The sequence below is a fragment of the Colossoma macropomum genome, unplaced genomic scaffold (genome assembly GCF_904425465.1).
Source record: "Colossoma macropomum unplaced genomic scaffold, Colossoma_macropomum, whole genome shotgun sequence".
Taxonomy (NCBI): Eukaryota; Metazoa; Chordata; class Actinopteri; order Characiformes; family Serrasalmidae; genus Colossoma; species Colossoma macropomum.
Window position 1 is genome coordinate 19264262 of NW_023494807.1, and position 11579 is coordinate 19275840.

General features: G+C 39.7%; 1 protein-coding gene across 1 annotated transcript in view; it reads right to left on the bottom strand.

The window, feature by feature from the left end:
• LOC118796925 (vesicle-associated membrane protein-associated protein A-like) overlaps positions 1–11269 on the bottom strand; it is a 29601-nt gene extending 18332 nt beyond the window's left edge. The window contains exon 1 of the mRNA XM_036556079.1: positions 11140–11269. Coding sequence (XP_036411972.1) covers positions 11140–11197 — 58 coding nt within the window. The 5' untranslated portion in view covers positions 11198–11269. The remainder of the gene's footprint in view (positions 1–11139) is intronic.
• Positions 11270–11579: the final 310 nt, after the last annotated feature.

Below are 11579 nucleotides of genomic sequence, written 5' to 3' on the forward strand. Positions count from 1 at the left end.
GTGCTTGGAGATGTAAGGCTTGCATGCAGCTGCTCAGCCATGAAAACCCATGCCATTAAGCTCCCGGTGCTCAGTTTTGCCAGATAGTGAAGCATTAGTTTCACTCCAGAGAACACATTTCCACTGCTCCAGAGTCCAGTGGCAGCACTCTTTATATCACTCTAGCCGACAACTAGCATTGCACATAGTGATCTTAGGCTTATATACAGCTGCTCAGTCATGGAGACCCATTTCATGAAGCTATCAATCCACAGTTCTTCTACTGATATTGCTTCCACCGACAGTTTGGAACTTTGCAGTGAGTGATGCAACAGAGGACAGGCAATTTTTACCTGCTACGCGCTTCAGCACTCAGCAGCCCTGCTCTGCAAGTTTGCATGGTCTACCGCTTTGTTGCCTGAACTATCGCTGCTCCTAGACACTTTCATTTCACAATAACAGCATGTACAGTTGACCAGGACAGATTTAGCAGTAATTTCACAATTTGCCTTGTGGCAAACATAGCATCCTATGACAGTCCCGCATTTAAAGTCACTGAGCTCTTCAGTATGAACCATTCTACGGTCAGTGTTTGTCTACAGAGATAACATAGTTGTGTGCTTGATACACACCTGTTCACAAAGAACTCAGAAATCTGAAGGGTGGTCCACATACTTTTGGCCATTTAGTGTATCATGCAGTCACTTCCTAGTAGATCAGTATTTTAAATTCCTTTTAACAGAAAATCACCCACTTTTCACTTTATAGTAGCTTTATATTTTCTAGGCAAAAATTGCTGGTGCATTTTGAAGTTTCTAGCTTCCAGATACAGCTGAGCATCAACCTCTGTGGTTCACAGGCTAAGGCTGAGGACAGAAGATGGACAATTAGCTCAGGATCCCATGACCAAGCATGTCTCATATTAGCATAATAGCCACTGTCAAGACTGCTCCAAAATGATCAAGCAAAGTCAAGCCCTGTTTTGCAAACACAGAGCAGAAGGCCAGGTGTTTAGGTTTGCAAACTAGACCCAAGAGAACAAGGATTGTTTTGTACTGCCTGAGTACTAAATGAATGTACATCAGAACACCAGATACAACGTAATGGAATCACAGCATCACATGAGCCGACCTTTCTATAGAATGCACAACAGTAAAACTCAATCTTCTGCACACTGTGATATGTAATTAGGCCATAACAGCTATCCCAGTTGAACTTGGGCTGATAATGATAACCCAGTCTTACTATAAGAAAATGTTCTCTTGCGTTTTAAAAGCAGCTCACAACAAAACGCAATATTAATAATTAATCTAAAGATGGATCATCAATTATAAATTCTACATAGCCACAACATAACTAATTCAGACATGACAATTAGGCTATGTTCAGACTGCAGATAAATTTGGCCTAGATCTGATTTACTGCCCAAATCTGATTTAGCTGTTTGGTCGTTGTCATTATCTTTTTTAATGTAACCTATAACCGACATCTGACAACCGACCTGAAGTGACCCGCATGCGCAAAAGATCAACCGATCCACCCAGCACGCTTATCGCAACAAACAGCTGTTCTCTCTCTTTCCTTAAGATTAAAGACTCCTTTCATGCGAAGACAAAATGAGCTGTGCAAACTGCGACTTTAAACTTGTAGGGCAAACAGCAGACGCTAAACCAGACCATCTTGAACAAAGTTCACAGAATAATTTTGAGTTTCTGTACTTGTTGTGGGAGCTACGGTTTTTAAATACCTTTAAACCATCTCTAACAACTGATATTGACAAATGTTAAACAGTGCCGTTACATAGGATAAAGGAGACAGTTAATGCACAATGAAATCAAAATCATATCATTATCAGCAGGTGATTAAATGAAAAATAAATATCGGTATCAGACAGATGTTTAGATTTGATCAATATTTCAAACCAATAATTAACACTGTTTTTGTAGAAGAAAAGAAATGCAATGTTTAAGCAATGCTGACATTTTATTCATTTGACTGCATTATTGAGAGTCTACAAATAAACATAACTTTTCTTGTAATGCTAAACCTAGTCCTAAATTTTATACATGTTTATGTACATGCATTGGCATGTCAAAAAATGAAAAATATCGAATACTGGCATCGGCCCACAGTTCCCACATCTCTGTGTCACTAATACTATGGGGTTTGGGTTAAATTCCTGAGAAATACTTGAGTCAACTCCAGCTGATTTAGGCCAATCACTGCTTTTTTAATGTCTAGGCTGGTCTTATCCCACTCACTTTCATGTTTTCCATCCATCCCAGTACCATTACAGAGTGGCAGTTTCCATACCAACACGAGACAAACCAGAACTGTATAAAGCTTGACAGCAGCTTAATAGGATAATTCTGGTTAGAACCGATTGCTCAACCAACTAAAAGCAAGGCAGATTTAATTCTCCACAGGTGAATGAAATGAAAAGGGGACAGAGCAAAGAAAGTTTAACACTCACTTAAGGTTCCATCACTGAAGTTGACCTATGATTAAACTCCCCCTTCCTTCACTCACACCTATCGAGTGAAAACACTCAGATAGCTCAAAGACCCCAATACTGTGTTGTGCTCAGAAATATGTCACAGTATTGAAGTAAAATGTGTTATGAACTCAGATTTACACAGACTTTAACTCACTGCCCTGCAGACAAGATGCAAAATCTACAAAGCTTTTGTAAAGAACCAGTTCTTAGCAACATTACATTCAAGCATAAAATTCAACGTGAAGTTACAGACATCACAAAAATTGTTATGAAAAAAAGTTACCCAAGAGGATCAAAACTACTTGTTGCCATTTATGGTAGTTTTAAAGTAAAGGGTTTACTTATTTCTTAGTGCCTTTGGCAGAATCATGTGATTCTTTCTACATATTAAAAAAATAAACAAGAAAAAAAATCGTAAGGTGGGGTCTACTTTCAGGTCACCAGTTTGTGAGGCTGTGAACATTGTTTCCATTGCAAAATTCAATTTCTAAAAGGGTCCCAAGCCACTCCTCCAGAAAATATGTTTGTGTGCTAGTCACTTGAGCTGCATCCAGCATCTTGCTTAGAGTCTGGCTCTAAAAAGCATGTGAATTTAGTCCATCAGGGACACTGCCTACTGTATCAGTCAACTAATTTGAGCAGATCAGATTTTAATCTGAGCCTCAGCTGCACTCTGAAAGCTCTTTCGTCTTGGTCATGACTGCAATTAGAAAGATACAATTTCCTTTCCTTATGTGTAGCCTATGGATAATCCATTAAGGCTTTCACTGTACATTAGGTCTCACAGAGACTTGACCAAGAAAGGACAGAATTACTGAAAGACTCATAAGATGAAGCCTAGGTCATCTTTGCCCTGCTGCGGCTTCCCCTACTCTTCCACTTTCTCCCTGTACCAGTCTCTGCCAGGAGAGAGACAGGAGAAATAGTGAATGAGAGAGAGAGGGGTGAGACTGAAAGACAGGAGAGACTGAGAAGGAGACAGGAGAGAATCAGCAAGAATGAGACAGGAAAGTGAGAGAGACAGGAGAGAGAAGGGGAAGGAGAAAGAGAGAGACACAAAGTGTGGCAGAAAGAGAGCAAGAAGACAAGACAGAGAGAGCAAACAATAAAAAAAGAGATAAAAATAGAAGCAACAGAAAAAGATGGTAGACAAAAGAAGGAAAAAGAGGAGAGAGTACAGAGAGCTTGAGAAAGTGTGTGAGAACAAGAGAGACACTGACATACAAGAGAAAGAACAAGCAAGACAAAGAAACAAGTGACAGAGTGACAAAAAGAGAAAGACAGCAGTGAGAGAGAGAAAAGAGAGCACAAGAGACAAACAGAAGGAGAGTGAGAGCGAGTGAGCGAGCGAGAGAATTGTAGTCCATTCTCTTTTTCAGTGTAAGGATCTCAGTAGAGTTGGAGTAGTGGAGCAGGCAACAGTGTCAGGGTGCTGATGGCTGTTTTTAGCTCAGTAGAGACAGGCATCCATCCTGCTGCGGCCTTTACGAGGCCTGCAGCAGTAATCTCCGTGGCTCCCTTTACCGCTCTCCAGCCAATTAGTTGGGGTGCTGATAGGACAGGGTAAACATGAGCTAAAAGAAGAGGCTGCTTCAGCTTGTGTGCTGTGACTGAACTCTGTATCTGTCAGGTCCAGGTTTCTGGATGACGGGGGGGGAAAACTTGGGCTGACTCGAGCAGTTGTGGGTTTACTTTAAAGATGGATTAATCCAACCTTTCCTCTCTCAGTAATGATTCTGATATCTGTGGCTGATAAGAGTACCAACCTGATAGCACTACTCTCTGTTTAATACAATATCATAATAAAAGAATGTTTATAACAGTCTATCAAAATCTAAAACTGAGTCTCTCACCATGTTCCACGAAAACCATCACCAATCATTTGGATGCATCCAATCAGAGTAAAGTGGGTGCAGAGGGACGGGGCTTATGCGACACATGAATTCATACTCAAATGACTTTTTTTTTGTTTCATTTTTTTATTGAAGCTGCTTATAAATTCTAGGGTTTGTGATTTTGACTGTCTATTCTGTTCATCAAACACATCAAACATCAGTTTGAATCTTAACCTGAGAATCGGAAATCATACTGCACCAAAAAATGTGTATAGTTACAAGCCTAACAATAATAATAATAATATTAATAATAATAATAATAATAATAAAAGCAATAATAATAAAAAACAAATGATAAAAATAATGAAAAACATTTTTATTTCTCTAATAAAGGTGGTACTAGGCATAACGCCCACTCAACAACAACATATTCCATAAAAAAAAAAAATAAAAAAAAGAAAATTCTTGAAATTGATCATTAATACATTTTGGAACAAATCCCTTTGATTCTTTAATGACCATGATTAGGAAACAGTACACAGTTTGAGCTGGCCAATTTGTTGAATGAGATATTGTTTGGGTGCACATACCTTTCCTGTACATCATATTGGTGCATTACTAGATTACTGACAGATCAGATGGTACAAACTGAAATAAAACCATTGTAGATCAGGATAGGTGGGGCAAGCTCAATGAATAATCAAACACATTTCCACACCCCAAAAAAATGTAAACAATTTTGGTGTTTTTGGCTGCATATACAGAAACTAATCTATGACCTCACATCTTTTGTTCATTACATTACATAGATTTTTTGGGTAAAATGTCACCTTATAGCTTGACAGTTTGTGTATGTCAGTTCTCGCTTTAGTCACCCGTGTTTCTGTGCCTGAGAAGAGTGAAGTGGAAAACAATAAACATGTCACTTCAAATGAATATGGAGCCTATGGGGGTAAACCTTTTCACCATATCTATTTTAAGAGGTATTGCACTCCATAATGTCCCTTTAATATGAGTTATAACTAAACAAAACATTGCTTAAACCTTGCTTGCATGCTTTTTTGGGCCAGTCTGAGTCAAATATTGGTCACTAGTTTCACTATTATTCATTATTTCAAATCTTATCAGCCAGCAGTTTGTCAGAAACTTGGAGAAGTGCAGAAGAAAAAAAACTAAGAAGAAAGGAGGACAAGTATCAGGAAATATGGATGTGTGCCTAAAGTTTCAGCTATATGTTTGCAACCATGTACCTACACAGATGCTGTGTTGGGTTCAGTCAGGCACATTTTGGGCCAGTCAACATCACTGCTGGACTGTGATCAGTACCATTACAGAGCAGCAGTTTAAGAAAGGTACTATCCAAATATTGCACTCAGAAAGTGGGATAGAATTATATAACAGAGAGAACACAGCGATCCACACTCATGTTTGTGTGAAGATATGGTCATGTGGTTGGTGAAGCACAGAGAACCTGTTGGTGTGATTGTTTTTCCTGATTTTATATTAAGCTTACTTCATTTAATACAGACTACAGCCTATACAGAGGATCTTAAGTTGATGTAGTAGTTATTCATTTATTTACAATGATTAATGCTGTGTAGGCATTGTAGGTAAGTTACAGCATTTCTCAATCCATGTATTCACTATGGATTTACACTAAGCTGAAGATAGCTTCTTATTAAATTTTTTTTGCTCCATCTTAAATGGTGCAGCCTCAGGCACCAGAACAGAGACAGAACAGGAAAATTTGAAGAAGAAGCTGGCAAACAGAACGCCAACTTCAGCCTCGGAGCTCATACTTAACTCGGTTTTTAACTTCGGGTGCAGGCTAAATACTTTTCCTTCTGCTCCAGATAACTAACCTGCAGTTAAAAGCTACTGAGAGCAGTCCATTCACAGATCTATCTATGACTGAGGATTATAACAAAACATGTATCGTGAAAATTGGTTGTGTAATAAGGAGGTTACGACCAATTTAATCATGAGACTCATCATCTCAGCACATGTATTTCTTTGCAAGCGGATCTTGGCGGATGCACAGACATATTGCCTCAGAGAACAACAGACAACACGGCATCTGTGCATTTATATCTATGAGTACAACCACCTCATAACCTAGTTAGTGGCTTTGCAGAAGCAACAGAGATCTCTGCAGGTGGACATTCAGCTAGAAAGCATGACCGTAATCCTGCAATAGAAATGGCATATGCGCATTAATAGGTATTGTAGAACACCGACATCTGTAGAACATGTTGGATTGGAACTCAATCAGATCCAGTCCTGTAACAAATCTAGCCTTAAATTGGACACTCAGTGTGTGATGTAGGCCTGTCACAATTATTACATAATCACCTAGTCACAATTATTTAAGCTGACCGCAATTCAACAGTTGTCAGCTTTCATAATCATATGTTTTAGATGCAAAAAACCAATAAAAACTAGATGCGTTTTTACTCACTGGGTTGAGTTAAGTACATGTAAATTAAAGAAAACAGAAAACGCATTAATTGAGGTCATGGGTCTTACAAGAACAACAAAACTTCTGACTGGCACTATAACACTTGGTGGGCAGCGCTGAGTAATGTTTGTTTATTTGTTGTTTAGCTGAGCTCGAGCTGTGTCTGCTTTAGGTTGGGAGCTACTAAGCATTGACAGCTAGGACAAAAGTACCATAACAATAACAATATTGCAGATTTACTTTAGTTGTTAAAGTTTTCTTTTAAAAAGTGAAGAGACATCTCAGACTAATAAGCTACTGTTAACCTACAAAAACAGTTTTACTTAAGCATCTGAGAAGGTTACAAAAAGAGAAACACACACACACACACACAAACACACACACAATATACATGATATAGAAGTTTCAATCTTGATATCATCACTGGAAAAGAAAAAGAGGTATCATGCCATCTCTATCCTACAAGCAGGTGAACTGAGGTCAATGAGAAGATGCAGCATCATCTGGTTTCTAATAATCTTTTTATAATGCAGGTAAAGGATGAGGAAATGAGGCCTCAAAAACATTTAAATTTCCCAACCCCTGCAACAGACAGGACAGCTTAGCTTCATCAAACATCAACAATTACGCCAAACAATGAAGTCAAAATCCCAAATCTGACTACGTAAAGACACATAGTGCCGTCCATTAGGGGCAGCTCTCTCAGTAGGCTATATTTTAAGGTCATTTCTGTCGAGTGGGAAGTTTTCAAATTTAAGTCACTTCTTGTCTTCTGCCTTTACTGTTTTGACTGACTGCCATATTTGTTTAACATAATTAATAATTAATAATACATATTTGTGTTTGTAGATCACTGGAAATCACGCCTGTGGTCAAATTTAGGCAGACGTCTAACGTAACCAGACAGGGTGCGTTTGTAAAGCATTAGGCAGAGCTAACGCTAGCTAGCTGTGTAAACATGCAGGCTCTTCAATATAAGAGAGCCCAGTTTAAAATACAGGTTGTTTGTTGTTTAGTAGCACTTTTTTCAGTAAACTGGTCCCTAGTAAGGGTCCAGTATGGTGGGACACTGTTTGCAGCTGCCCTGTGAATGCATGCTGTCTAGCACCATGTTAGCGTGATATTTACTGCTGTGAGTGAGCGGGATGTCAGGAGTCCAAACTGAGATGGTATATACTTCCACATTTCAACAGTGTAAGTAAATAATATAAATATAGCACAAAAATGTGCTGACAAAATGTATTTTGGCATTGCCGAGACATGTTCTAAGTAGCTCAGTTTTAGTCAGGCTGCATTATGGACCGTACCCTCGAGTTGTCTTGCGTTTCTCCCGAAAACCTCGAATTTTGCAGCCTTTACTGATAGCCTACATTTAGCAAATATTCATCCAATCCACCTTTACAGTTGGAGGTAGGTGTTAGCTAACGAGTGACTGTGAGTAAGGAGATATCACGTGTATGGTGCAGTAAAAGTTATGACGTATGATGTTTCGTAAGTGTCCTGAAAGCAATGCTTACTATGGTTCCTTTTTGTTTAAATTCTGCCGAAAGAGAGAGGCATCTTTGAAGACAGTGGCTAGTTAGGCAGCTGCCTCCAGAATGGAATGTACTAACAATATTTCAGAAGTGGCATGATCTCTGCTTTTATAGTCCGGTCAGTGGATGCCTTGAAAAAAATGCCTGGAACACAGCCCTGTTCAGATTATAGAGTTAGCGCTGTAATAAGGTGTTATCAAATCTGTTTCATCAGACCACACAAACATGCTTCCAGCCAAGGAGACTATGCGTCTCATGAGACCTGATCAACTGCATCAAAAACGCTTCAGTGGCCTGAACTGACTTTTAAGATGAAGAATCCAAAGTATCTGACCAAGAGCATAAACAACAACAAGTACCCACATAAACATACCTCAGTATTAGCATTTCACCCTTTTTATGTGATGTTTTCTCACTAGGGGCTCTATCAGATTTTAAACTTAGCGAATGTAGCAAAAGGCTGAGAGAAACAGTAAACTTACACAATTACTACTCTAACCACTGTCGGTGGTGTCACTGTTGTAGATATTATGTTATCGTATATGCCATGCAATTTGTGAAGCATTTTTTCTGTTCTAAAACTAAAGCACTAGGATAATTAGTACTGGACGATATATCGTCTATATCAGTACTGCAGCTGGATGAATCAGACTGCTTTGAAACAACAGTTTAAATTCCATAAACATGGAATAAATAGCAAGTTTATTTTCTGTCAAAGTGGAAGCACCTGGGTTAATGTTCACAACACTGTAAAGTACTAATGGGACAGGATTCGTTTTACAAGGGGAGGTGGGGTAATGTAGTTTTTCTCATCAAAATCCACAATGTCAATATTTTTTCCACAGAATGCATGTCAATTAAGATTCCACTACTTTTACTTACTATAAAATAAAATGAAGAAAATAAAGTTATACTAATCCTGTGCGAAAAAGCTGTGTCTGTAAATATTCTAACATATGCTGTGAAAAAGAGAATTTGCTTTTTTGTGGTATGTAAGCAATCAAAGGAGAATTTACATGTATTCTCTAAGGCCCACATCTAGCTGATATGTACTGTCCTGCTTCGAGTGTACAAACATCATTTCATTTTAGGCACCAATGTTGATTGTTGGCTGTAAATTCCCAAGCTAATGACACCATATTCAGTCATTATTCAAGTATGATTATGTAAAATGGATAGGACACATTTTCTACTTCTGATCAATCAAACATACTGCATATAGACGTTTGTGGGTGTGACGGTAGAGCGTAAATCAATTAGCCACTCCCATCTCTGTAAATTATACTGAGATTTGTCATCCTGTGAAAAATTAGTCATGAACATTACAGACATCCTGTAGTAAAACTGCATTACTCCACCTCCCAGTGTATTAATCCTGCCTGAACAGCACTTAAGAAAAGCGTGTATGGCTCTATATAGAACTTTTTTGGAAATACAAGTACAAGGTTGACATCGTAACAACAGCCCAATCTTTTTGGTGCTATACAGAACCACATACAACACACTCTCCACCAATCTGAAGAAACATTTTTCCGTGAAAAGTACAGTTTAAGCATAAAATGGTTCTATGTAGAACCATTCTCTTTACTAAAAAAGAACCATCCCTAGAAGAAATATCTTTTTTAAGAGTGGACAGTGCGTAGAACTGCCATCTCCCTTCCTAAACTAATACCTCAACTAATTTCAAGTAATGTTTACAAGTTAAGCATACAGAAGCTCCTGTTAACGAGAGTTGGGACCCTTTAATGAAGTTGACTGGTCGCTGCAAGTTCACACGCGTGTTGGTTTCTTCCAGAACGCATGTCCTGCATAATTTAACGCCACTCCAAAGGCTGCTGATAGTACAGTGAATGAGTCTGAAGGACAGAGTTGATAATGCAGAATTGATTTCTGTACACGCCCTGGTTCCATGCTAAACCCATTTAGCTAAAGACCCCCGCCCTCTGTACTTCTTTGGGGCGAGCCTGGCCAGACTCTAGAGCATATTAGCTAACGTTACAAATCTACTTCTTCATATTCACCAAACAAGTGTGACAGACATAATGAACAACACGCTCCTAGTTTGGAAGCCAGCTAACTTCATAAAGTAAAACACACAGCCAGCTAGCAGTGCACTTGGAGCATTGCTTGATATTGCACCTTGCTTGGAAGAGCATCAAATATTTATCTTCTATCCAGCCAACAACCTGAACAACTGAACAAGTCGACCATCTAGCCGAAAAGAACAGCCACCGCTGCTATGTGAAATAAGATAAACATGGTGTTATCTTACATAAAGTCAGTTCAGTATGTGAAGATTACAACTAGCTTAGTTAGTTTCTAGTTGCGCAACTAGCTAACACAAGTGAGCTAACCTACATCAGCACCTGCTAGCTAGCTTAGCAACATCCACGTCGTCAATGAAACCCAATGCTGAAGCTAATGCTAATTGTGTTGCTAACGCTAGTTAGCTTCTAAGCAAAGCCAAGCTCGGTGTGGAAAAGAAACCGGGAACAGGCTGAAGTGAGAGAAAATGAAACAGAGAAATTAGTCAACAGCCAAGACCGCTGCGGTGTTTCTACCAAACAAGGTCTTCATGACCTCTGTGCGGTGTAACAAGGAAGCTACTCGGCTAGCAAGCCGGCTAAGTTCAGCCCACAGCGGCCGCCTGTGGCCACTCGAGCCCGGGGATGCACCGCGGCCTGCGCTCCCTGCCTCAAAATGGCGGGGCTGCGGTCGGCGAAACTCGCCGTGGTGGGAGTGTGAAACCTCCGCTCAGTCTCCGCTTGAGCTCGGATATTTCTAAATCACGAACAAATAAACGGCTGTCAGCCATGACGGGCGCTACTGCCTTACCTCTGAATCTGAGGTCGGTCGGAGGGTCGAGGATGAGGACCTGCTCCAGCTTGGACATGTTTGCTGCACTGGATCAGCGGAGAGATCCAAACCTGGTCGGGGGCGCGCGTACACGGCCATACGCCGCTGCCAGGGCGCGTTCACGATGACACTTACTGGCAATTATCCACCTCCGACGCACTGGCGGGTTTGCTTGGATCAATCTGTGTCCAAACTCAATTTGTTTGTCCTGAGAGGCAAAATCCAATATAGCCTAATTATATGTAGCCAAAAATACATTATTTCCAATTTTGCTGGAAGTTCTCAGAACATACATCCCTGGGTCAGAACAGTCTTCGCTGATCAAATGTATGGAGACTGTCCTGCTTCAGGTAGACCCTGAGATTTGGCAGCATTGTTTACAAATAATGCAAATATAAACAAAGTTTATTTTTTTAATT